The sequence below is a fragment of the Phragmites australis genome, chromosome 14, assembly GCF_958298935.1.
Source record: "Phragmites australis chromosome 14, lpPhrAust1.1, whole genome shotgun sequence".
NCBI classification, from domain to species: domain Eukaryota; kingdom Viridiplantae; phylum Streptophyta; class Magnoliopsida; order Poales; family Poaceae; genus Phragmites; species Phragmites australis.
Window position 1 is genome coordinate 20,949,013 of NC_084934.1, and position 26,266 is coordinate 20,975,278.

The following is a 26,266-nucleotide window of genomic DNA, read 5'->3' on the forward strand; positions in this document are numbered from 1 at the left end:
CAGGTGACAGATGCAAATTGACGGTCGACGGTGGGTGATCGGGGCTAAGCGGATGCTTGGTGCCGGACGATCAAGTAGGGCCCAACGGAGTCAAGGGTAATCCTAGCTGTACACATAGAGGTCAAGTAAAGCATGAAATGGAGGATGAAGATGGTGTGGTGACAAAATCAAACGAAGGGGATACCGGTGCAAGTGATAAGGTGGCACGAGGGATTGGGAGCAGGAGAGACTTGCTGACGGTTAAGATCACAAGACGAAGGACACGCGTTATCATCAGAGTGCTTGCTTCAGGTGGAAGCAAGTGGCGGCTAGTCACACTTTGAGAAGCGTGCTAGGATTTTACGGTTTGGCCTGAAAACCGTGCGAGAAATGGAGGATTATGTGTCATCATCATAAAGCTTGCATTGAGGTGAAGCCAAGTCGTGAAGGTGCTGAGATCATCCGATGAATGGAGAAGAAACTGAACCAAAATACTCTCGGTGATAGGTAGGAGTATACTATAAGAGAGGGGGTTTTTGGGGAAAAGTTAGGAAACTTGAGGGTCAAGTTTTCTAGACCTATAAATAGAGGGTTAGTGCTATATGAGAGGATAAACCAGCCATTTGAGCCCCTTGTGTCACCCATATAAAAGCATTGTGTTACGGTTTTAGAGGAGATGGGGATGAGTGCTTAGTATAGGTAAGAGTTGAGAGTTTTGAGAGGAAAATCTTGGTAATACGTCTAAAATAGGGTTGATCTTTTTGAGTAATGAAGTTTATTTTGTTTCATATACTTGAATTCCTCTCCTTCTAGTTTCCTTCTCTTGGTTCCCTTGCCTTATGTGCATTTTTTTCCTTTTCGGTGTTGATTTTTGTTTTTATTTTTGAGCTGAAATTTTAACACCTTAGGAGGTTGTTCTTGATGCTAAAAGCATAAAATTCATATACACATGTATATGTTATAGGATCTTGAATTCTCTTGCCTTTAGATCATCATCTTGAAGACCTTCTTCACCCAGTGTTCATCTCTTGATCTTTTATGTGGGGATGAGTCATGTATTGGTTTAATGTGAAATCTAGTGTTTAATTCCAACCATGAGACCCACTTTTTGTTGAATCTTCAAGTTTGGTTTTTGATATTTCTCCAGAGTCTCCGAACTTTCTTGGTAGGTTTAGTTTTTCTGCTACATATTTGTGTTACATTCTGTTGTGATTCGCTTGTAGAGGTGTGTTGGATGATCAAATAGGAGAAAACCATCAATTTCATAAGAAATATGTTGATGCATATATTTAACCCCCTTGTACTTGCCACTCTTGATCCCACAATTGGTATCAGAGCCAGTTTGATCGCTTATTGACTGTAACTGGCTTTGTGATCCGTATGCGACATGGAGAGAAGTGGGAAGATTCCGTTGTTTGATGAACCTAATTTTTTGTACTAGAAGGTGCACATGGAGGCTTATCTTCTAAGCCAAAGAAGTGCAATATGAGAAGTAGTTGATTCCAACTACGAGATCACTGCTGCTCGTACGACTCAGGTTAAAATCAAACAGTATGAGATCAACAACAAGGCCAGAAATATTCTGTTCACTAGCCTGAGTCAGAATGAGTTTGACAGGGTCCAGCACCTCCGTATTGCTCGGAAGATCTAGAATACTCTAAGTATCTTTCATGAATGCACTAATCAGATTAAGGTCGGATGCCAAAGCACATATAACCAAGAATACCAATGTTTGTGCAAGGCCCCGGCGAGTCTTCGAATGTGATGTTTGCTTGCTTTGATGGAATTGTTAGCAATCTTCGATCAACTAGTGTTTTGCCCTATTCTGATCACGAGAGAGCGATCAAGCTTCTCTATACTCTTAACAGTAGGATATGAGAAGTGAAAATTTTGAGTATTGAAGACTCTTCAGGTTAGGACACGTTGACTTATGATGAGCTTTTAAGCAAGCTCAAGTCTACTGAGATAGCTAAGGTGGCTCGGATCAGTCTCGAAAATCCCATGTCTTAGATATGGTGTTAGTTTTCGGACCTGGTGGTGTCAATCAGTCTGCAGCTGACTTTTCTTGTGCTAACACTTCATCGAGTGAATTTGCTTTGTCTTCTTTGGTTTCTGTCACAGAGGAGCAGGTGGACGCACTGAATGATGAGGATCTTGCACTGATTATGAAAAAGTTCACCTACTTTGAGTGTGGTGACACTACCCACTTCAAAGCGGATTGCCCTAAGCTCAAGAAGAGGCAGGACGATGACCACGACTACAACAAGCATAAGAAGAAGAACAAGAAGTACTTCTTGAAGAAGAACCACGATAAGATGCCCAAGAAGGCAGCCAAGGCGGCTTCTAGGGCATTCGTGGCGGCTCTCAGTGACATTGACACCTCTTCCAGTGAGGAGGAGAGCTCGAAGGAGGATGAACTGCAAGCAAAGAACAAGAAGAAGGCCAAGGACTTTACTAGCCTCTGCTTCATGGCGGACGACAACGACGACGACAGCGATCCTGAGCTAGATCCTTCCGAGGTATTGCCTTCCTACGAGCAGCTTTCCATCCAAGTCGATACCTTGAATTATGCTCTCGTTAGCCAAGATATGTTACTTAAGAAAGCTATGCGTGAGTTGCAGGATCTTAGGCCTAAGTATGAATCTGTCTCTACTGAACTTGCGTTGCTTAGTTCTAGGCCCAATATTGAGGAGTGTGAGAGTTACCTGATTATCATGGCTGAACTTGCCGAGCTTCGTAATGTGCATGCTCAAGTTGGTAATCGACTTGAGAGTGCCGAGAAGAAGTTCCTTAAGGAGCCTAGGTCTACCCTCTTAGGTGCTTGTAAGAATTGCCCTTTGCTTGCAAATGATGTTGAACTGAAAGACAAGTGTTTAAAGGAGCTAGAGTCTAAATTGGAGAGTGTTGTGAGTTCTAAGGATGTGTAGCTAAATTGTTCCACCTGCACCATCTTTTAGGACAAACTTAGCTGGGTTAGAGGGCAGATTCAAAAGCTTTTAACTAGGAATGAGTACCTCCTTTCTCTGGTGGAGAAGTGCTCAGAGGGTAAAGGAAAAATGAATTTGATCTTGGTCAAGACCAAGATGTGTGCTGATAAAGCGGGTTTGACTTGGGTTGAGTTTTGAGAGGGTGGCTTACAGTGGGAAGAGTAAGACTGTGTTCACCACACCTACTACGTTAGAAGCTAAGAAGTCTATAATGCCACACCATAACACATCAAGAAACACATTCTTCAACCCACAAAAAAGAAACCCGCACCACAACCCAAGAGAGCTCCACAACCTAAGATAAGAGAGCCTATGAGAGAGCCCTGAGTGACCGACAGACGAGTTCTTGAGAGACGCTACCATTGCACCTACTGCCAGAGGCAGAGTCACTTGGTTGGGTTTTGCTTTCGCCGTAGGAGAGATGAGTAGTGTGAGTGGGAGTGAAGCACCCAGGACATGTACCGACCATCTATTGGTGTACAACAGCCTTTTTCTCGCTTCCATTTACATGTCCCTAGCGCTTTTCAGTCTCTTCCTAGAGGTATTACTCGACGTGGATTTTGCCATGACTCATATGGTTTTGGTCCACATGTAAGAGGCTTTGAGTCCTAGCACTTTGGCAGACCACGTTTTTCTCATCGTGGTACTCACCCTCAGCGTACTAGACCTATTTTACCTGCACCTGCTTTTACCACTTCAGGGCAAATGACCCAATACATGATTCCCAAGAGGTTTTTTACCCGGTACTGAGTCATCCACCTATTATTCTTCTCATATGTAGGTGGCAGGCGGAGTCCTGGAGAACAAGTGGCTTATTAACTCCGGTTGTTCGTGCCACATGACCGGAGATTCATCATGATTCTCCAGTCTCACCCTCGTGAAGTGACACGAGTACATCACATTCGGGGATGATTGGAAAGGAAGGGTGAAAGCCAAATGTATTCTAAGGGTGAATGAGAGTTTCACTTTCAAGGATGTAGCTTTGGTGGAGCATCTAGGATACAACATTCTCTCTGTATCTTAGTTGTTGGATGCGTACTTAGAAGTGCATTTCAAACTCGATACTTCTCGAGTTCTCTATTCTTCTAGAACTTTGATTTGCAAGATTTATCAAGTTATGAGAGTTTATGGAGTTGATTTTTCTGAGTCTCTTGGTTCTTATTGTTGTTTGATTGGTTAACTTTTTTCTAAGCTTTGGATGTGACATAGAAGACTAGTGCATATGAGCTTTGATTTGCTTACTTGTTTGAGTGTCCTAGGCTTGATCCAAGGATTGCACAAGCTTAAGTTTGAGAAGAATCTTGTTTGTGGCTCCTTATCGGTATGGCAAAATGATTGTTGCCTTCCCACCCACCAGTCAATCTGGTGATGACTGAACGACCAGGAGAACTTCTCCGTATGGACACTGTTGGTCCTTCTTGGGTTTGTTCGGTGGGTGGGAAGTGGTATGTTCTTATCATTGTTGATGATTTCTCTCGCTACTCTTAGGTCTTTTTTCTTGTGAGCAAGGATGAAGTATTTTCATACTTTTAGAGCTTAGTTTTGAGACTGTTCAAGGAACTCCCTGGTGCATTGAAAGCAATTCGCAGTGATAATAGCACCGAGTTTAAGAACCATCTCTTTGATGTTTTCTGTCTTGAGCATAGCATTGAACATCAGTTTTCTACCCCACACGTTGCTTAGCAGAATGGCATGGCTGAGAGAAAGAACATGACTTTGGTTGAGATGGTTAGGACAATGCTCAATAAGCATATGACTCCTAGAAAGTTTTAGGCTGAGGCCATAAGCACAACGTGCTATATCTCAAATCAAATTTTCTTGCGCTCGATCTTGAATTTGACTTCTTATGAGTTGTACTTTGGGAGAAAACCGAATGTTTTGCATTGAGTTTTTTTAGTGTCGGTGCTTCATCCTAAAGCGTGGCAATCTTAACAAGTTCAATTCGTGTTCTTCCGATGGTATGTTTTTAAGGTATTCTCTTCATAGTCATGTTTACACAGTTTACAATCTTGATACTAACACCATCATGGAATCCTGTGATGTAACTTTTGATGAGTCAACCTCCTGTGCAAGTTCTGGCCTTAAGTGTGCAAGTGATCAGGAGATGAGAGAAAGTATCTTTATAGATAGATGATCCACTACTTCCCTTGACCACACCTGCTCCAGAGTTGGCTCCTGCTTCTTCTACTCTAGCAGAGGGTCTTGCAGCTTCTACTTCCAATTCAGCTATTTTCGAGTCTACACCAGCAGTGTTTGAGGGGGAGGTACACTCACAACGTGAGGCCTCTCAACACATTCAACGGTGACACCCTCCACAGATGATGATCAGTGACATCAATGAGAGGCTAACGAGGTCCAAATCTGCTTCTTATGCTCATTTTACTGATTTTGCATTCGTTGCTTCTTTTGAGCCCCATGATGTTAGACACGCGTTATTTGATTCGAGCTGGGTCAATGCCATGCATGAAGAGCTTGAAAACTTTGAGAAAAACCAAGTTTGAGTTCTTGTAGAGCCATCCCCTAATGTTCACACCATAGGAACCAAATGATTTTAAAAAACAAACAGGGGGAGGATGTATCTATAATAAGAAGCAAGGCTAGACTAATGACTTAGAGTTTCACTCAGGTTGAGGGGATAGACTTTGGAGAGATATTTACACCTGTAGCTAGGCTAGAAGCCATTAGGATCCTTCTTTCATTCACGGCATCTAAGGGTTTTAAGTTGTCTCAAATGGATGTCAAGAGTGCTTTCCTAAATAGTTTCATTTAGAAAGAGGTCTATGTTAGGCAACCCCCAAGTTTTAAGCGCCCTAAATACCTACATAGAGTTTACAAGCTTAGAAAGGTTTTGTATAGGCTTAAGCAGTCACCTAGAGCTTGGTATGATAGGTTTAGGTCTTTCTTGCTAGAGCATGGGGTATGTGATGGAGTTAGCTGATACAACTTTGTCCACTCCTAGACATGGCAACAATTTCTTACTTGTTCAGATATATGCAGATGATATTATTTTTTATGGCTCTTCTCATGCACTTGTGGCCAAGTTTACAGAAACTATGAGCAAGGAGTTCAATATGTCGATGATGGGTGAGCTCAACTTCTTCCTTGGGCTGCAAATCAAGCAATGCAAACAAAGTATATTCATCCACCAAACGAAGTACACCAAGGAATTACTGAAGAAGTTCTACATGAGTGATGCGAAGCCCTTGGTGACACCGATGGCTACCTCGTCCATGTTTGATCCAGATGAAGATGACAAGGAGGTGGACCAACGGAAGTACAGGAGCATGATCAACTCTCTCTTGTACTTGACGGCGACAAGAGCCAATATCTACTTTGCCATTTGCTTGTGTGCTCGCTTCCAGACTTCACCATGGACATCTCACCATCAAGCAGTGAAACACATTCTGAGGTACCTCAAGCACACTCTTGAGTATGTCCTTTGATTTTCTATTTTCTCTTTGAGCTTTTTCGGATGCGGATTTTACTGGTTGTAGAATTGATAGGAAAAGTACCTCTAGTACTTGTCACTTCTTGGGTATTTCTCTTGTATGTTGGTCTTCTCACAAATAGTCTAGCGTTGTGCAGTCTACTACTAAGCTGAATATGCAGTTGTTGCTCATAGATTTTGTAGATGGTTGCTACTTTGAAGGATTTTGGGTTGAATGTTAGGAGTGTGCCACTTTTGTGTGACAACACCAGTGCCATAAGCTTAGCTAACAACCCAGTTCAACACTCCAAAACCAAACACATAGATGTGAGATTCTATTTTCTAAGAGACCACAATGAGAAGGGAAACATTGAGGTGAGCTACATAGATACCCAACACCAGCTAGCCGATATATTTACCAAACCTCTAGATGCTACAAGATTTGCCTATTTGAGAGGAGGGCTTAATGTGTTCCATCCCTATGGTATTGTGTGAGGGGGAGTTATTGTTTGTACATACTCTATCTTACTTTTATTGTATTTATATTACATTTTATTATGTAAGATAATCATAGTAGTTGAGCTTTGACTTTGTATGTCTTTAGCATTTTCGATTGCTAGACTTGGATTTGGACTAAGTTGAGTAGTTGTGTGGAGCAATCTTTTAATTTTAGGCTCTCCTTGATGCTTTGATATGATACATTTCAAGCAAGCTTGCTTTCCTTAAGATGAAATTTGATAATTTTATGAATCATGTAGGCTATAAAATGCTACATACTTGATCACTATATTCGTAATTGCTTAGGCTTACTCAATGTTTGTGTTAAGACTAGTTTCATGAATATCTTTCTCCAGGTCTTCTTGGCTCAAGACAGTGGATTAGGAAACATTGCACTATATTTTCTGTCTTTGTTAAATGTTGTTAAATGTTTAACTCATGATAGAATATTGGGGGAACATATGTTCTTGGTGTCGCAAAAGTACTACTTAACTTGATCTTGTGACCATCTTGATAACTTGTGTGAATTGAATAATCATAAAAAATCAAGTCGCTTGTGCAAAAATGTGATCCAATACGATTGTCTTAAAGCCTTAAGGTGTTTGCCATACCTAGTCGCACGACGCTTTGCTTGAATAAGAGGCAACTTGAGGATAAAATAAAATTCAAAGAAATATGTCTAACTGTTTATTTTTTTTCACTTGATCACTCCAAGTCTTGGTTTCATATGTGAACATTTGCAAAGTCTACTGTTATGAACACTTGTTTGTCTAGTTTTAGGTTAAAAATTGGCTAGTTCTTAATGTTTGTATTGCCTCGGCATGAGTGGATGTTTATATGATGGTCACTTTGAAAATGATTCGGCTAGGTGAAATTAAAGGCGCCAAACAATTCTTCGGATTTAGCTTGTCAAGCTTCATGTTCTTATGTCATTGTTTCTTTTTGAGCCTCTACGCGATTGTGAGCTCTACGTTCTACTTTTCAGAGCTCTTTGATATTTCTAGCTCTCGTTATTGCTTTGTGGTATACTTGTAACAACTTATTTAGGATTGCATATTCATAATGTTTTATCCTTAATGTTTGCATTGCCAAAGGGAGAGAGGATATGCACAAAGAAAAGAATATGCATAAATATGCTTCAAAGGAAGAGAAATGAGAATATTTGCAACAAACCAAAAAAAAATGAAAAATGTGCATTCATCAAGGGAGAGCATATGTTTTTGAATTTTTGAGTTTTTCTCGCTCTTTTGAGGTTTTGGCTTGTCTTTGCCTCCCTTCGGCCTTTTGCAATCCTTTTTATTATGCCAAGTGACACATTTTTACTCTTTTTCGAGTTTTGGTCACTTGGATGTGCTTCAATTCTTCAAACCTAAATATTTATGTTTTGAGGGTTGTCAATGCACTTATAAGGGGGAGATTGAGAAACCAAGTTGAAATGTGTCTTATTTTGCATGTGATGAGTCATTGACGACGTTGGATTTGAAATGATTTTGGTTGGCGTGAGCTTGTTTATATGTGATCGTATTTATGGCTAACTAAAGTTGAAATTGGAGCAGACTGTTTCAGAGTCCAGAAAATTATGCCTCACCAGAATGTCCAGTGTGTGGGTTTTTGATCGCACTGGATAGTCCGGTGTTACGGTGAAGTGAGCACCGGAGTATTTTCAGTGCTGAAGCAGAAATGGAAGCAAACACCGGATGGTCCGGCGATGGATTTAGAGAGCGATGGAGTATTTTTTTTTTTTTTTGCAGAGAGGAGATTTTTGACGCCAAGTTTGAATATGTACACCGGATGGTCCGGTGCTGAGTCTGTGAACACCGGAGAATGCGCCGGAACTTTTATTGTAGAGAGATTGCAGAAAGGTGGTTCAATGGATTGGCACACGCCGGATTATCCGATGATGGTCATGAGATCACCAGAAGCTTCCACTAGACATTTCCTTGCAGAGAGCAAAAATTTCCTGGAACTGATAGTGCTACACTCACCGGGTGGTCCAGTATTCAGAAGTAGAATACACCGAAATATCCGGTCTTCACGTTTTTTGCAAGATGTGCTCTGAATTGATATTTTTGATTTTGTGCTAACCTGGAGATATTTTAGAGTGTGGAAAAATGTGTTTGCTTATTTTATGGTGTGCAAGTGATGGATGCTACTTGACGGTCGACGGCGGATGATCGGGGCTAAGCAGGTGCTTAGTGCCAGATGATCAAGTAGGGTCGGACGAAGTCAAGGGTGATCTTAGCTGTACATATGGAGGTCAAGCAAAGTATGAAACGGAGGATGAAGATGGTATGGTAATAAAGTTAAGCAAAGGGGATGTTGGTGCAAATGACAAGGCAGTCTGAGAGATCAGGAGTGGGAGAGACTTATCGGCGGTCAAGATCGTAAGACAGAGTACACGTGTCATCATCGGAGCGCTTGCTTTAGGTGAAAGCAAGTGGCAGCTAGTCACGCTTTTAGAAGCATGCTAGGTTTCGCGATTTGGTATCAAAACCGTGAGAGGAATCGAGAAGTACGTGGCATTATTATAAAGCTTGCGTCGAGGCGAAGCCAAGTCGTGAAGGTATCGAGACTATTCGATGAATGGAGAAGAAACTAGACTAAAGTGCCATAGGTGGTAGGTAGGAGTGTACTACAAGATATGAGTATTTTAGGAAAAAGTTATGAAGCTTAGGGTCAAGTTTTCTATATCTATAAATAGAAGGGTAGAGCTATGAGAGAGGATGAACCAACCACCCATATAAGAGCATTGTACTAGAGTTTTAGAAAAGAGGAGGATGAGTACTTAGCTTATGTAATAGGTGAGAGTTTTAATAGAAAAATCTTTGTAATTCACCATAAAATATGGTTGACCTATTTAAGTAATAAAATTCATTTTGTTTTATATGTTTGAATTACCCTCTTTCTAGTTTTCTAGTTTTCCTCTCTAGGTTCCCTTGCCTCATGTCAAATTTTTCTTTTTTGTGTTCATTTTGGTTTTTCTTTTTAGCTGAAATTTTAACACCTTAAAGAGTTGTTCTTAATGCTAAAGACATAAAATTCATATGCATATGTATATATGATAGGATTTTGAATTCCATTATATCTAGACCATCATCTTAGAGATCTTCTTTACCTGGTGTTTATCTCTTGATCCTTAAGTGATCTTTTCTCAAGTTTCAACTTTTGTGTGGGGTGAGTCGTGAATTGGTTTAATGTGAAATCTAGTGTTCGATTCTAACCATAAGACTCACTTTTGTTGAATCTTTAAGTTTGTTTTTTTTTTATTTTTCTCCGGAGCCTCTGAACTTTTTGAGTTAGTGTAGTTTTTTCGTTGCGTATTTGTATTGCGTTCTACTATGATTTGCTTATATAGATATTAAAAAAATTATTAATTTTATAAAAACTTTATTAAGACATCTACTCATATCTTCTCTAGTCGTAAACCTCGATGCCACACTAATGACATACTCCATCACGATCGGGATTACCGTTGACCCGATTAGAACCGACGGGAGAAAAAAGCCTTCTATAAGACGTTACGGTTGGACAAACACTAGGAGTGTATTGCTCTGTTGCATAAAAAAATGGTCGACGCCACTCTCTGGATAGAGCCCAACCTGGTGAACGCCTTCCATATAAAAATCGCCACGGTTTTTCTTTTTTTTTTTTCCCCCTTTCTCAACGCTACAACATTGTTGACAAGCTACCGGCTACGGTTCGTTTGTTCACAGAAATTTATTTGAAATGGTTTCTTGTCAATTGTCATCGTGCATGGTACGGAGCATTTCCTGTGATTTGCTCGGCGTTGGTCAAACCTGACAAAATTCAATCGAGTTTTCGTCGATACCGTAGTGCAGTGCACCAGATCATCAGCTGATTCGAATTTTTGCTGCGGGGAACAGGAAGCGTGATGGGGGCGTGCTCCGTCTTGAGAGAGAGGCGCAGGACTCGATACCAGAATTTTGACTGCCGCCTTTCTGCCCTCTCAAGAATGGCTTTCCAAATATTTTAGTACCTCAGTTTCTTAATTTTGAGATTTCCCCCCACTATATCTCTATCTGTAGAATCTTTGGAAAGTGCGGTTTTGCTTAGGTCTGAAAAAAAAACCATGCCAACTAATTTACATTCTATTTAGCTATAATTTTTTGGGGAAATTCTCTAGTTACAATCACTGTAGGTTTGCAAAATTTTTAAAACTCAAGGCTCTTTCATTGTTTTTTGTTTGTGTGCAATATCAGTACAAGAAAAAGATTCCTTTCACTAGTGCTTATACCGGCTGTTTGGTAGAGTTTAATCCGATCTCTTTTTTTAACGTGATTTTACGGGGAAATAATTCTGTAGTTAAAAATGATTTTTTAAATAAAATAAATTCTATAGTGGAAATATTTCTATGAGAAAAGTAAATCAAGAGAAATTAGTTTTTTAACTTTCAACATCCAGTTCATTTCAAAGAATCGTTTATACAAAATTATTTTAAAAACTAAGAACTATAAACTATCGTTTAACAAAGATCTCATTAATTTCAGTCAGAATACTACCAAACAGGCCTACAATACTCACTGCTACTAGTTCCTTCTCTTTCACTTAAGAGGTCTGTTCATCATGTTTAATTCTAATTAAATTTCCAGTGTATTTGTGACCTGTCCTGATTAAGAGGAAAGGTTCTGCTAAAGTGAAGTAGCAAGCCAGCAATGCCGCTTGGTCTCCATGCATGTGCCACGTCTGGTGATGTAAATGAAGGTCAACGGACAAAGTATTTTTTTTCCCTTTTTTGCATCGCCAGCCACACGTAAAAAGAACTTAGACTCAGTTAATATGTAACCTATCCAAATAGCAAATATGCATGTAATTAACCCCCTGTCATATGCCTGATTCTTTCCTTGAAAATAAATGGCAAGCCGGCCTAGAAAATAAAAAGAAAGGAAAAACTGTTCACACACATGACTTGACATTAGTAAAGACGAATGAAAGAGAGAGAGAGGAGGAGGAGGAGGCTCCCCAGGACAACTCGAGGAAGAAGAAGGCAGGGCAATAAATGGGGAGAGGCAATACTGCTCAGGTCATTTAAATGTGACCCCCTTTCCCTCATCTCACCCACCCTTGCTCTTCAATTCTGCTCAGAAGTTAGTTGCCCCTCCCTTGCTCCCAACCCGGTGCGCAGAGACTCCAGCGGTTCAAGAATCAGAAGACTGGTATGGCTCAAGCTCCAATTTCTAGCTGCCTTGTGTGATTTAATGGCGGTGTTGTTGTTGGGGAGTGAAGATTTGTTGTACAATTGTTAGCGGCAGACTCATTGGGGATCCGGATGTTCTTGTATCGCGCTGTGTTCTTGCAATGGATTTGCTGAACAAATCTAGATTGTTCTGTGTCGTTTCTTCCAAATTTTGCTGCTTGTTGTTCCTCCCGAATCTTTTCGTTCGCTCCTGGTGCTGTCGATTTCTGATTCTTGTTGGTTCAGTCTGTTTGTATTGTTGTGTAGAAATAGAAATGGGCTAGTTCTCTCTTCTGTATTCGTTTCTTGTCTGCTTCTTGCTGTGTCTGATGGAGCCCAATCAATCTGGGTCAGAGCTCTCGCCTTCTGTTCTCCAATCTGCGTTTTGGGCTTTGAGCCTTTGACTTGTAAGATTGTGGCACTACGAACTAAATCTGCATCCAATAGTCAAATTTTTGTCCTAATCCTGGAATGGAAATACGGACTCTTGTCTTCTGCACTCATTTATCGCTCGTTCTCAAGAAACTCTCTTCCAATTTTTTGTTCTAGTTCTTGTTTGTTTCATTCTCTTGTATATTATATAATGAGTTTGGTGAACAACATCACATGATTTGGTGCCGCATTTTGATTTATTCAATAAATCAGTAGCCTAAGGAATCCAATGATAAAAAAAAATAGTAGGAGGAAGGGGACAGAAGAGAGTAGGTTCTTTACTTTGCCCTATTGGCATCCCATGAAGTGATGCCCGATGCTTACCACCACTTGCTTCTCTCCCTTGCTGCTGTTGGTGGTAAATCACTTTTATTAGAACTACTTTTTTCTGGAAGAAGATGAAAAGGAAGGTCAGGCTAAAGTGACCTACACAATACATGGCCTAAAAAGTTGGCATGAGTAGATGCAATGCAATGAGGAAGTTCAGGCAGAAAGGAAGGGATAGAAAGGATGGGAGGAAAAGGGGAGCAATGTTTGAGCATAGTGCATCTTTACACCTCAGTTTGTTGGATCTTCCACTGAAATCCTTTAGAAACCACACAGACGGCACATCGTATTCGATGTCACCTTCCATTAACTCCTGTTATATCAGGATCGCCACAAAGTCCACTACTTTACAGATTGTTGAGATTTCCCAATCTTTGTGTTATTAGTCAGTGCTACATTAATTATAGTATTAGCTGATCATCCGGTAATGCATCATGTTTTCACTGTGTAAATACTGAACAGCTAATATAATGTCTTTTTCTGGAAAAAAAAGAAGAGGATAAAACAAACTTTTTTTGTGGCAACTGGTGTCAGGCTTGCTTGATCATATTTACGGATAAATGTAGGTTTGAAGTAGTTACTCCATTGGCATGATGATAGTATTTATTTGTGTGGATATCATGTTTCTCAAAGTAGGAACAATCGGTTGCATTTGTTAGTGTAGATATATCAGAAGTCTTGAATTAGGAACACAAGTGGGTTGGCGCCATGTAATCATGGTGGTTGAATAATTGCAATCCTATCTTGCTCTTTGTTTCATCAAATGGCAATCATGGTGTCAAGTGTCAGTTATTTTTCACCTCTCATCTTGCATGTTCGAAACACCATGATTTTATTCTTCTAGTTACGCAACCTTTTCCTGACTTTTAACCTTTGCAGTACATTGCTAGCTTTTCACCAATCAATAGCTCTTGCTTGATCCAACTGTTTGCTTCAAGCTTTGCTAAGTTGTGACTAGTATAAAAAACTAACCAGTTAATTGTCTTCTGTCAGACAAACAGATCATGCCTTGCGCCACCGAGCTTGTCCATGGCGAGGGAGGCGCGATCAAAGTGGGCACAACCGGCACCATCGGTTCGCTCATGACTAGGGAACTGGAGACCATCAAAGTCGCGCCACAAGCAGCCACCACCCGGCGCCTGAGGCGCCAAAGTTGCCCGGTTTCAGTGCCATGTGGAGTTAGTCCTCGGAAGATTGTCCTAAGGAATAACTCATCCAATGTCTCCAGTAGCAGCCGCAGCAGAACTGATCGTGCGAGTGCTGAAGAAGCCTGCAAGCCGAGGAGGATCGCCCGAAGACAAACCTTCAACTCCCCAATGCTGCACTCAGATAGTGTGCTCGTGGACCGAAGCCCGAACGCTGACAAGGCAAAGAAGAAAGGGAATGTGTATGGCGTCGAGGTGGTGGACGTCAAGTGCAGCAACCCGATGAGCAGCCGTCTCAGGAAGCTCGGATTCTCCAAGCTGTCGGAGACGTTTGCGTAGCTTCGATGGAAATTCGGCAAGGACCATCCCCAACATCTGAAATTGAAGGCTCAGCTGCCGTTTCCCTGAGTGCATCTTTGGTTCTTCGAAGGCTTTGGAGGGCACCTTCCATTCCATGTGCTAATCATCCTTGTATGTCCAGTATGCATCTACTAGTCAAATTTTCCTTGCTGCTGGTTTTTCTCTGTGGAAACTGCCCTTGTGCTCTGTGTATGACAAGTCAATTTATGAAAAAAGTGATTCCCATGAGAAATAAGATCATGATGGATGATGCAATGATGCATTTTGTGCCACCAGATGTCGAGAGTGCGGGGTGTTTGTCATCTGAGACTACTATGCAAATTTGGCAGGAAACCTTTGCAGACTGCAATATTGAATTGATGGTCTAAATCAGCCTAATACATCAAAATAACATGGCTGGATTTAAATTGTCAATGATTGAATCCTTTGGTGAGGAGAATATAGTTACTTCCATCGATGCTGGATTCATGTGACAGATAGTAGAGAGAGCATACCATATCTTCATAATCCTGTGGTGGTCCATGAGCAAAGAGGGATTTTTTCTTTAACCGGTATATTAACCTTAGACACAACTCTGACGGTAATCCAAGTGGTGATGGCTGACAACAAAGCGATAGGCTAGCAGGAAGCATGGCATGCTTGCTCATCCCAGAAGTTGTTTCACAATCTTTGGAGGTGCCATCAGGCAAATACTCGGCTAAAATTGGTTAACATCCTCTGTCCAGCTTCATGCATTACAGCCTTTATGCAGCATTCTTAACATGCCAACCAGTGACAGCAGGACATGCTACATAAAAGCTGGAAAAACACTGCCAAAAACAACTGCACAAAGAAAAGCAACTTGTTGCGCACGTATGATCTATCACGGCCGTCCATCTGTCACATCTGATACTCATCCATCTGTTGATTCTTTCTCACCTACCCCTCTATTATAAATCTCATCGTAAATATACGGTCGAGATAAGTCATACGTTTGCATGCCATTGTGTAAATTTCCCTTCCTAAATATGGCCCACATGCCAGGTCCATCACACAAGGGCCCTATCCCAGGTTTAGGCAGAAGGCAGCCTGCTAAATATGTCCCAATATGGCACTAAGCAAATCCACCTTTCACACTCACCTTTTACATGTCTCGATTTCCACATTACCTTTAAGAAATACCTTTTCTTTTTTTCACATTTTCCATGTGCACCTGTTGTCCACATGATTGCTGGCTGCTAACCAGCCTTTTCTTGCAAACAGACTGACTAAATCTGAAGCCCAAAGGTAGCCTCAGATTCACCCTCTCACATCAGTATATATCTCACACCAACCCTGACACAATTCCTCGCAAACCTTTGTCCAGCCACTCAACTTTTCTGCAGAACAGAAAAGACACTTTATATCTCCTGCACTTTCTGAATATCTGGGTATCTGTCTTGCACCAAATAAAAAGTAGCAGAGAGATTCATAATTCAGGCAGTGATCACCTACCTGCCTCTGCCGAACTCTTCAGGCTAAGCCTCCATATAAACAAGTGCCAAACAGTTCAGGTTGGTAGTGGTATAGTATTACTTATCCTTTCCCTCCGTATAGCTCAGTGCCCTTCGCAGCCTCTCGCTCCTGACGTGCACGTCCACGCTCCAGGAAGAGCCAAGAAGAAGGCGAGGAGGAAGCCATGGCGTCCATCCCGTGCACCATCCAGCTGAGCGCCAAGACGTCGAGGAGGCTGTCGCCGCGGGCGGCGGCGGCGCCGGGGAAGGGAGGCGGAGTGCTGATGACGCAGCTGCTGGGCGCGGGGCGGCGGCTGGGGTGGCTGCGGCCGTCGCGACTGAGCGGTGTGGTGCCGGCGAGCGAGAGCGGGCGGGTGGGCCCGACGTGCTGGTTCAGGTTCGGGAACAAGGACGCCGAGGGCGCCGGCATCTACGGCAGCCAGGGCAGGGACGACTTCGACCGCGACGACGTCGAGCAGGTCAGCCCGCTCTGCCTCTTCTCCTTCTCCTTCTCCTCCTCCTCCTCCTTGGTTGAACGAGCTTTTCTTGATAATTGGTTGACCCGACCATCGCAGTTGTTGGGCTGGATCAAGCTCAACACAATAGTTATAAGAACAATGCGTACTGAAATGATGCATATCTTCTCTCTGTTGATCATATTTCACTGGCAAATAAAAGAACAAATCCATGGGCCCTTGCCGGTAGTTTACTCCTAGCTGCATGTATCCTACTGCACAAGTCAGTTGTTATGAATGTTTGAGACGACAGAGATGCAGATTTTAATATGCATGTTTGTTTGTTCAATTCAATGTTCACTGAAGATTCCCAATGCAACTTACATTCGCTTTGTTGTTGCAACGGCAGTACTTCAACTACATGGGGATGCTGGCGGTGGAGGGCAGCTACGACAAGATGGAGGCGCTGCTGAACCAGGACATCCACCCCGTCGACATCCTCCTCATGCTCGCCGCCTCCGAGGGCGACAAGCCCAAGATCGAGGAGCTGCTCCGCGCCGGCGCCAAGCACCACGTCAAGGACGTCGACGGCAGGACGGCGCTCGACCGCGCCGCCGACGAGATCAGGGACTTCATCCTCGGCTTCGCGGCCAACGAGGCCTGAACACTCCCTCTTCTGTTGGTAGTGGATGGACGACGTTTCGTTGCCTGTAAATTTTTGCTTCGTTTCGTTTCTAGTGTTGGTAGCGAGTTTTAGCCGGGAGATTCGCAAGCTGTTTGCAGAGGTAGCTTCCTCTGTACCTTGCATTCTCACTGAATTCAGAGTGTGTACTACTACGACGTTCCATCGCACTGCGCGACGCCTCAATGAGGCCATGCTTTGTAAAAGCTGTTAATCTATGCAATATGAGGTTTAAACAAAGAGTCGGACACCAAAACACACCACTTGCTTTGTTGCTTACGTCCGAATCACGACGCAGATTGCGAGCCTTCATGCTTTTTATTCATTAGCTTACTGTCATGTCCATGACTACATATACAGTTTACAAAGGCATTCGCGCCCAAAGATTCATTAGGGGAACAGTCTGTTACCTCCGCCTGCACAATGAATACGAGTATAAACTCTATAGCCCCATTATGAATCCGCCCGATCCTTATTCCTTTTCTTGTACTATCATTTCCATCCTGGTATATTTTGTATGGTTTTTGGGAGTCACTAACTAGAAGACACTGGGTAAGTGGCAACTGAACTTCAGCTTCGGATGCGACCGGAGCGCTTGCTGTAGAGCAGTATCCACTGTCACGCCCTCACGGAACAATTTGTCATACAACAGGCAGATGAATTGAGCAAGGTACTCCTCATCATCCATATCATGGTCGCCGCTTTTTTCTGCATCACTGTCCTCCCAGTCACTTACAGGGCTAACAGGTTCAGGCTCCAACTCATCAGCTTCGTCATCCCCGATGACAAACTTCCCGTTCTCCAGGCCTCCGTTTACATCCATGCCATGGAATGCTATTGCCTGGGAATCCGGAGGCTCAATGGATGACGAGATGACTGCTTTGGCACCAGAATCCACGAATGCCTTGACCAAGCCATGGGCAAGGCCATACCGGCCACTGCATACAATAATCCTTTCCCTCCATGCTCCAACCTGGGACATCATATATGTAAGGAATCCAGAATGCCCTAAGTTCCAGATGGCATTGAAAGAAGCAAAAGGGGAAAAAAAATCAAATGTGATGTACCAGTTTACTAGTCAAATGAGTTCAATTTGGCTAGTGTTTATTTTTATGGCCAAATTTTAGCTAACTGAACCAATTTTGTGCCATTGGCATGTTTTCAATTTCAATCTATTTCACTGTTTTTCTGTGACAGATTGGGTTGCCATACTTAATCCCTCTTGTTGTATGATACGCAAACTGGCCCCTTTCCACTACATTGGCAGCCAATGAATTTGGCTATTTTTTCATTCTTTGGTCAGTGGCCAACTTTTTCAGTCATGATGGGCATTAGTCCTGGTCAGATTCTGGCTTGGTCAATTGTCAAAGCGAGACAATTATACCTTTGATTTATCATATCGTTTCGACAATGGCATCATAAAAAATATAACAACGACCGCATGATTTGAGGAATTAATTGTGGTACTGTACTATAAGGGAAAATCTTTGGTGCAAACAAGCAAACGTGCAAACAGCGAATACCATCCCTCTACGGTTGATCCCACCATCCCATCGGTGGAGGGGTTGATTTGCAGAAAACCCCCGTGCGGCCACGAAATATCACGAATCAACCCCTCCCCTGATAGGATGGTGGGATCAACTGTAGCCTTTGGATAAGGATCAGAGGGACGCCATACGCTGTTTGCATGTTTGCACCACAGATTTTCCATACTATAAAAGATTAGTTCAAGCTGTTCTGGCATCTATATTTCAGTTATGGGAGCATTCTGCAGGAAACTTCCTATCTATGCACAGCCGATTCACTAGAAAACGGAACAGAATATTAAAAGCAGTACAAAGGGAGTGCAAGCTACACATATTTACTTACCATCCATCGAACATCTTCAGGTGTCATGTGAACAGCGGGCACTGTTCTCCTAAACATATACGCACCAATTTCTTGGTTATCTTCCATTACCTGTGGCAAGATAACTTAGCATGCATAATGACTTAATTGGAAACAAAGAGCCAGAAAGAGCAATTCCTACTTGTGTTTGACGACCTATATAGCGATGGTGTATCCCACCAATTTCAAAAGAGGGCCATTCGGCAACCAACTCAGATAAACATGAAATCTTCGACAAGGAATATGTGCCCTTTCTCTTGCACCCACGCAACAAGGTTGACAAGCTAGTTTTCACAGACTGCAGAAACCTGTCTGCAAGTTCTCCAGGTTCAGCAACTACAAATACATCATTCTGCCAACTGCAACAGTAGTTTTGTGTCACATAATCAGAACTATAGACCAAGACCAATAATAACTATACCGAGCATTTGAAATATACCTCAATACTGAACCAGTTGAATCATTTTGAAGAGCCAGGTGTATCACACCAACTTGAGGCATATTCTGCAATTTGTCATACAGTGACCGAACATGTGCAGACAGCTGTCTTGACTTCAATGGTGATGTCGGTGGTGAGGACTTCGTAGTTGGGTGACCATCCAAGCTAAGTGGCGGAACTAGGTCAATTCGACCGATTCGTTGAGTGCCCTCTGGACTATATAGAAGTGGACTAGAGGGAAAACTTCCAGTAAATAAGGGAGAAGTTATTGGAGTAGGAAGTGCAGTAGCTGGCTTCCCAAGTCCAGAAGCACTATTCATTAGAGCTAGCCTAATACCATTCTGGGAGCAGAATGTTTCAAGGGAACGTGCATGATTTATTTTCTTCCCAAAATAAGGACTAAATGAAGCCTCAACAAGTAAAACCACACGCCTCCATCCTAAGGTAGGATTACTTCCGCTGAAACCTGGTAGGGAGGATGAAAAAACTTATCAACCACATATTCCTTAAAATGTTTCAAAACGCTAAAATATGGGGGAAGACAAACCTGAATTTGACGACGTCAATCTTGAAAATGACAGGGATTTGGTAATATCGTATGACTTCTCTTCCTCTTGGTATCTTGGGACTAGAAGCTCACAAAGATTCTTGAAAGCCAGAAAATTTTTCTGAATGTACTCCTCAGTTGCAGCTTCCAACTTAAGCCAGATAGCAGGATCAGTCTCATCTAGCTCCATACCACACCGTTCATCAACTGCCAACATAACAAGAATCCCACTCATTTAAATATTCAAGCTTATTATGTTAAAACATATCAAAAGCATCACACCATAAATTATGATTATGTTGCTACGTCTTCAACATGCAACATTTTCCTCTTTTTTTAAGCGAATGTTAACAGTTTCCTTGGAAGTTGAATTACCTGGATTAAAGCGGAAATATTGCATTTCAGGAAGCATTGGTATCAGTGTATCCAAAGTTTCTTCAACTCTCTCCACTGAGCATGCACTTTCTATTAACACTTGCCCTGTGTCCAAGTAGCGCCATCCACCTCTCCTACTCTAGATGCAAACATGGAATAAACCTATATATAAGAAAGGTGGGCCAAAAAATGTATATCTCATATAAAAGTTCTCTGGGGGTCTAAAGGTAATGCATTGTAGAAGTTAACATTTCAAATCTACAAGCAATCAGTTTTCATCTTTGGTCATTTAAGTGACTCTTAATGTAGATACAATATTAAATGTAGATACATGGATTCTACAGGGCGGGGACCAGTACATGCTACTATAAATATCAAATATGTTAGATTCCTTATGAGGTCACTTAAAAAATAAAAAATTCACAAGGCAGAAAGAATAGTGGAAGACAAAGAACTAATAACTGAAAATGAACAAAATATATCCTCCAAATTTGTAAGCCTGGCGCTATGTGGCTCAATACCAAACCAATGAAACTCCACAACGACAATATACCGTACACTAGATGTGTTTGATATCTTCCAACAGCAGAAAAAATGAAATCTATTTTCTTAAGTAAATTTTGATATATTCAGTAAACAATTGATTATACAAGTCACAGACGGCCTATTGCCGAGTATTGAATAATTTCACCACAAATCATGAAGTATTGCATTACCTTAGTTGGAACTGAGCCACATCCTATCGAAACTAGACAATCTATTCGTGTATCTGGCCACAAAAGTTGTGCTTCTCTTATGGCAAATATTGTTGGATTATTGGCTACAATAGCTCCATCTTGCCAACGATTCACATCTGAAAAAAGATACGAGAAGAAAACAATAAAAAGGAATGATGACTGAGGAGCATCGATATCTTGAGGCCTTCAAGAAATAGAAGCATAGTGCCCATTGCACAAAAGAGAAGCAACAGTTGGTTCTACAGATATTTACCATCAGAGAAATCATCCAGATAATATGGAGCTGCAGACGATGCTCTTATCGCTTCCCACACACAATGCTTGCAGCTCCCCATGAAAGCACCGCGTTTAATACCAACTGGTGCACCAGAAACAGCTGTTCCAATTGCATTAATTGATGGACTTTCTGCCATTCCTGGTGATACCTCCAGAGTGCCAGGTGGATACTGGAACATGTTGTCAGGTTACCATATGAGTATGGCCCAATACTCAAGAGTCAAGAAAGGGAAAAAAACTGCAATGTTGCGATAGCCAATGTAATACTAAAAGTATATTTTAGCTATATTTATTATTTAATTATGAGAATTAAGTCGGAACTGTCATACAGCTGCGCAAACTATTTTGGAATTGAAAACAAAGAAGTGATCCAGCAGGCTGAAAATACAAACCTGATAGTTTCGGAATATATATGGCTGGGCAGGCATGACACTGACTAAAGTAGATACAACAAAAACCTTCGGAATGCCTTTTACAGCAGATTCTATTAGAAGGTCACCATCTTCATCAGCACACATTTCCTTTAGTAACCTCTCAAATTGATCTGCACTGTGCTGTAATTAAGCCCTTAGTCACTACATCATGCACAACATGAAGCCGCACACACAGTATCAAGTTTATCACTTCATTTATACCTTGGACCCATGTACAACCACTCTAAAACTCTGCGACGAACTTTTGAAAAGTTGATCAAGCTTCTCCTTCCACGTAGCAGCTTCGTCCTTAGGGATAGGTTCAGTAAATACAAGTTTCCCTAGGAAAATAAACAGTTCAGTTGGCAACACAGTGGCTTCAGCAAGGAAACTTCAAGGGGCAAAAGAGATTCACCAAGTTTTGTGTATATTTCTTCACACTGATCCAAAGTCATCTGCTTGATTCCAAGAGCCATAGCAAGCATGCCACCTGTGGATGTACCACATATGAGGTCAAACATTTCATGTATGTGTTTCCCAGTTCCTTGCTCTATCTGTTTAAGCATTTGGACAGTTGCAAGGCCCTTCATGCCACCGCCATCCATTGATAGAATGCGTAGACCCTTCTTCGCAACTGGCCTTCCTCTTATTGCTCGACGCAAGTTCTCGTTCTCCCCTAAAGAGTTCGAAGAGATTGAGAAACACATCAACATAAATATTCACAAGAATGGATCGAGTCAATCAGGAGTTCAGGACCAAGAACAAGTATACCTAGAATTGCCAAAGCACGTGCGGCTGCCTTGCTGACACGATGCTCTTGTGAAACAGTTAAGCGGATTAAAAGATCACGCAAGCTTTCAGAGTGCATGAGGGTGCGACGAGTCTCCAAGCAGAAAGCCAAATTGCCAACTGCAAATAAAGAAAGACGTTGCACCTAACAAAATGAAGCAAATAATGATGAGCTCTATGGAGGCTATCCAAACAACACATCAACCAGAGTCTAAATCCAGTTCATCTTGCCTCAGAGTTCTTGTGTGCACAAAGTGCTTTCAGTGACTTCAGCACATCTTTAGTCAACATCTTTTGAGCAACATGATCAGAAGCAAAAGTTAAGGTGACTACAACTTGCAATACTGACACTAATTCTTCCTCATCAAATGATTTCAGTACAGCTTCAATAGGTTTCATAATGTCACACTTAATTAGCTGCATTGCTGATGAAATATCAGATGCCAGTGATGAAAGAGCAAGGCATGCTTGCTCAACCTGCAAAAATAATTGTAAATTAATAAATTATAATAAAAAATGGTTCATGCTTGAAACATGAAGCAGCTACAGAGAGGGAGTGTGGGGTATGTAGTATGTACCACATGACGATTATCACTGCTTATCATGCTTATAAGCTGCCTGACAGCATTTTCTTCTTTGCTAATAGCAACTTGGTTGCTATGATCTTCCATTATTTTGGCCAAAGCAGAAGCTATCAAAGGATGGTGACATGAAGAGAAACGAAAAACAAGAGAGAAAAAGGCACTAAGTTTGTGCCTGGATGCAATGAAGTAGGAATTATTCTCAGTCTGAAAACAAAACCCAAACACACATATCAAAAAAGTTGGTAGTTATGAGATAACCTAGAGAACAATAGAAAACCAAGATAGTTTATCTACCTCTATTTGCACAGTGACAGATTTAAGACTTTCCGGTGCTTCAATTCTAATATTTGCAAGAGTGAGATGCCTAAGGTTATGCAGCGGCAAAATTTCTGGAAGAAACTCTAGAGGATTTCCAAACAAGCGCAAGACACGAAGCTTAGGCATCGACCTGTGGAAAATAAAGAATGAATTATTCAATTATGAGTATAACACTAATGAGAAGCAATCACAGAAAAAAAAGACTAAGGAGATAACAAATAACCTGAAATCCAACAGCGGGCGGACAAGCTTGTTATGTTCTAATGATAATTCTTCCAGCATAACACATTGTCGCAGTTCTACTGCTTGTTAGAAGAAAAAATTCTTAGATTGTTGCAACAGGAGTTGATTAGGCGTAATCTTGAGCAAATGGAAATCTGCAGCTGTTAAAATAAGCTATAAAGCAACAGCTTTAGATCTATAGATTGAATTGCAGGCACGCACTAACCAGGGACAGAAATTAGCATGTTGTTGTCAACTGACAGCACTTTCATAATCTTCAAAGCACCAACTTCAGGGGGCAAAACTGACAATTTATTGTTGTCAAGATACAGCTTCTCAAGAAGTGGAAGGCGAGTTAATTCAACTGGAAGCACCTGCCAAGTTTTTTTAATTGCACTTCATGGTTAGACTGAGTAGTATCTAGATATCCATCACTCTATAAATTTACATTGCCACAGATGTAGGTGACAAAGACATGAGGAAACTTTGGAATCTATTCAACACACACAAATTATGTTCAGAAATCAGAAAAAACAGCAACATTGAATTCATATATCTTTCTCTGCTTTTAACTGCTGTTTACATGAAAATACGCTTTTCAGGCTCTTGAAACAGATGACATCCAACTCTTAGTGGGCATAAACACTGATACTCCTGGAGAGGTTTGACTGACAAACCAACCTCACGTTTCAGTTTAGAAGATCTGCTGCATCGATAAACTCAACTGTGTTCAGCAGATACACTGCATCAATTAACCCACAATGCAGCCGATTTTCAACAGGTGTAGTAATCAGATACTTGATTAAAAGTGAAAAGGTGATCAGATTGTTAATATATAGGATTCACAAATTTCCATAGCCAATCAAGCGTAACAATACTCAAACATGATATAAACCATCCAACAAGATCCTAATGTCGTCACTACAACATTAAAGTAATACTAATCCGCACAAAATTACAAGTCCAGAGAATGTCACACAACAAATTCCAATTGTGATTGGTGAATACAAATAGATAGTTCATATCTCTGTAACTGGAATGTTTAACAAACAGTTACAGAAAACAATCAAACAAACTCTACCAAATCAGACATGATTTCACACAAGTAGACAGCTACACGATGCCCAGTAGCAACCACAATTTGACACGAGCAGAACACATGAACAATGGAACTGGCCGAATTTTGTAGCAAAAGTCAGAGGCCTGGAAAACAAGTAACATTTTCATATAGCAACATGTCCAAAGTTTCACTGGTTACAACTGATCAGAATCTCTAGAACTAACAGTAGACGAATACAGAGCAACCAAACACAGTGCTTAAGTGTCATTTGCATAAATCCGATCAAAATCTCTTAATTAACACCTAAAACACCAAAATGACACCTCCGAAATGGCTGCGCCATCCAGCAACTACCAGAATTCTTCGTTAATAAATCACGCATGGCAACGACGAGTAACGGAAAGTTTCACGCGGATCACAGGCCAACGAGTGAACGACGGACTCACCAACAATCCGCAATTGCAGAGGCTGAGCACAGCGACGGAACGCCAGTGATCCGCGAGCACGGGCACGCCCGCGGCCGCGGTGGGCCCATCCACAGCCGGCGCGGGGGCGAGGTTGGATCTGATGAGCCGCGCGAGCACCCCTGCGCCGTCGCCGCTCCCCAGCGCGGACCCGGGGGCCCGCGCCACCCGCACCGACCGCAGCGCCTCGCGCCTCCTGACCACCCGCATCTCCACCCCCACCTCCTCCGCCTCCCCTTCCCCCCTGGGGCTCAGATCGACGGAGACGGCGTCGTGGGGCGGGGGCAGCGCGACCATGAGCTGGGACTGGAGCCGCAGCGCGACTTGGTCCTCGTCGTCGCCGGCGGACCAGTCGAGCTCGATGCGGAACCCGAGATCCCCGTTGCAGGTGGCCGTCGGCGAAGACGATTGGGCCGCGGCCGCGGCAGCCGCGGAAGGGGACGCCGGAGGGGGCGGACACGAGGGCTGGCGGTCGGAGTAGTCGCCGTAGTCGAGGGTGAGGTGGAAGATCTCGGAGCTGCGCTTCCAGCCCAGGCCCCACGACATGGCGGCCGCGCCCGCATCAAATGGCGGGGGCCAGGGCTAGGGCTCGGAGGCCGGAAGCGGGGGCGGGGGCAGGGGCGGTGCGAGGACGCCGACGAGGAGAGGAAGCCGAAGGAGGAAGGAAGCGGAGGGGGGGCGGGGGCGGAGGCCTTGCGCTTGCTTGGTTCGTTCGGTTTGGTCTGTTTGGAAATTTCAGTACACCCCCCGGGCTTCTGGACTTCCGGTCTCTTCCACCCCGCCAAGCGCTAGAAGAGTATGGTGCACGGCGGCATGGCTGTTCCGTGTGGTCAGTGCAAGAGTAATTTATTTAAGCACATCATGTCTCTGTCTGTGTGTGTATATAGATGGAGTGGATGGTGGCAAAATGTTAAGCCTTTAATTTTTTTTTTTCACAAATGATATATTAACTAAGGCCAGAAGAAATAGCATCGTTATGAATTAGAGTATTAGACGCACTACAATGCTCTCCTCTTGCCCTATCCGAGCCACATTAGTACCATGAATACGAGTATGATTCACTAACACATAGCTAACTATATTTTAATTTCGGTCGATTTTTTTCTATCTGCAGTACCCTTTATCTGGTGAACAGTCGTTTCACCTCGCTAACCACATGGACAAAGGTTGAACGGTCGTCTTCTCGAGATGAGGCTA

General features: G+C 42.4%; 3 protein-coding genes across 3 annotated transcripts; 2 read left to right on the forward strand and 1 right to left on the reverse strand.

Annotated features, from left to right (window-relative positions):
• The first annotated feature begins 11,807 nt into the window (after positions 1 to 11,807).
• On the forward strand, positions 11,808 to 14,619 carry LOC133889932 (uncharacterized). Its single transcript, XM_062330353.1, has 2 exons — positions 11,808 to 12,065; positions 13,838 to 14,619. The coding sequence occupies exon 2, from the start codon at positions 13,849 to 13,851 to the stop codon at positions 14,326 to 14,328; it is 480 nt and encodes a 159-aa protein (XP_062186337.1). The 5' UTR covers positions 11,808 to 12,065; positions 13,838 to 13,848; the 3' UTR covers positions 14,329 to 14,619.
• Positions 14,620 to 15,894: 1,275 nt separating this feature from the next.
• On the forward strand, positions 15,895 to 17,198 carry LOC133890090 (protein LHCP TRANSLOCATION DEFECT-like). Its single transcript, XM_062330537.1, has 2 exons — positions 15,895 to 16,300; positions 16,686 to 17,198. The coding sequence occupies exons 1-2, from the start codon at positions 16,007 to 16,009 to the stop codon at positions 16,938 to 16,940; spliced, it is 549 nt and encodes a 182-aa protein (XP_062186521.1). The 5' UTR covers positions 15,895 to 16,006; the 3' UTR covers positions 16,941 to 17,198.
• A 28-nt stretch (positions 17,199 to 17,226) lies between these two features.
• On the reverse strand, positions 17,227 to 25,806 carry LOC133890089 (phospholipase A I). The gene is made up of 18 exons (XM_062330536.1): positions 25,052 to 25,806; positions 23,772 to 23,919; positions 23,547 to 23,625; positions 23,300 to 23,453; positions 23,000 to 23,209; positions 22,653 to 22,898; positions 22,404 to 22,566; positions 22,048 to 22,308; positions 21,855 to 21,973; positions 21,612 to 21,773; positions 21,197 to 21,389; positions 20,923 to 21,059; positions 20,207 to 20,345; positions 19,832 to 20,038; positions 19,285 to 19,750; positions 18,988 to 19,204; positions 18,828 to 18,917; positions 17,227 to 17,931 (listed from the first exon to the last, which is right to left on the reverse strand). Exons 1-18 carry the CDS (start codon positions 25,613 to 25,615, stop codon positions 17,497 to 17,499), a joined length of 3,990 nt encoding a protein of 1,329 aa, XP_062186520.1. The 5' UTR covers positions 25,616 to 25,806; the 3' UTR covers positions 17,227 to 17,496.
• Between the last annotated feature and the right edge of the window lie 460 nt (positions 25,807 to 26,266).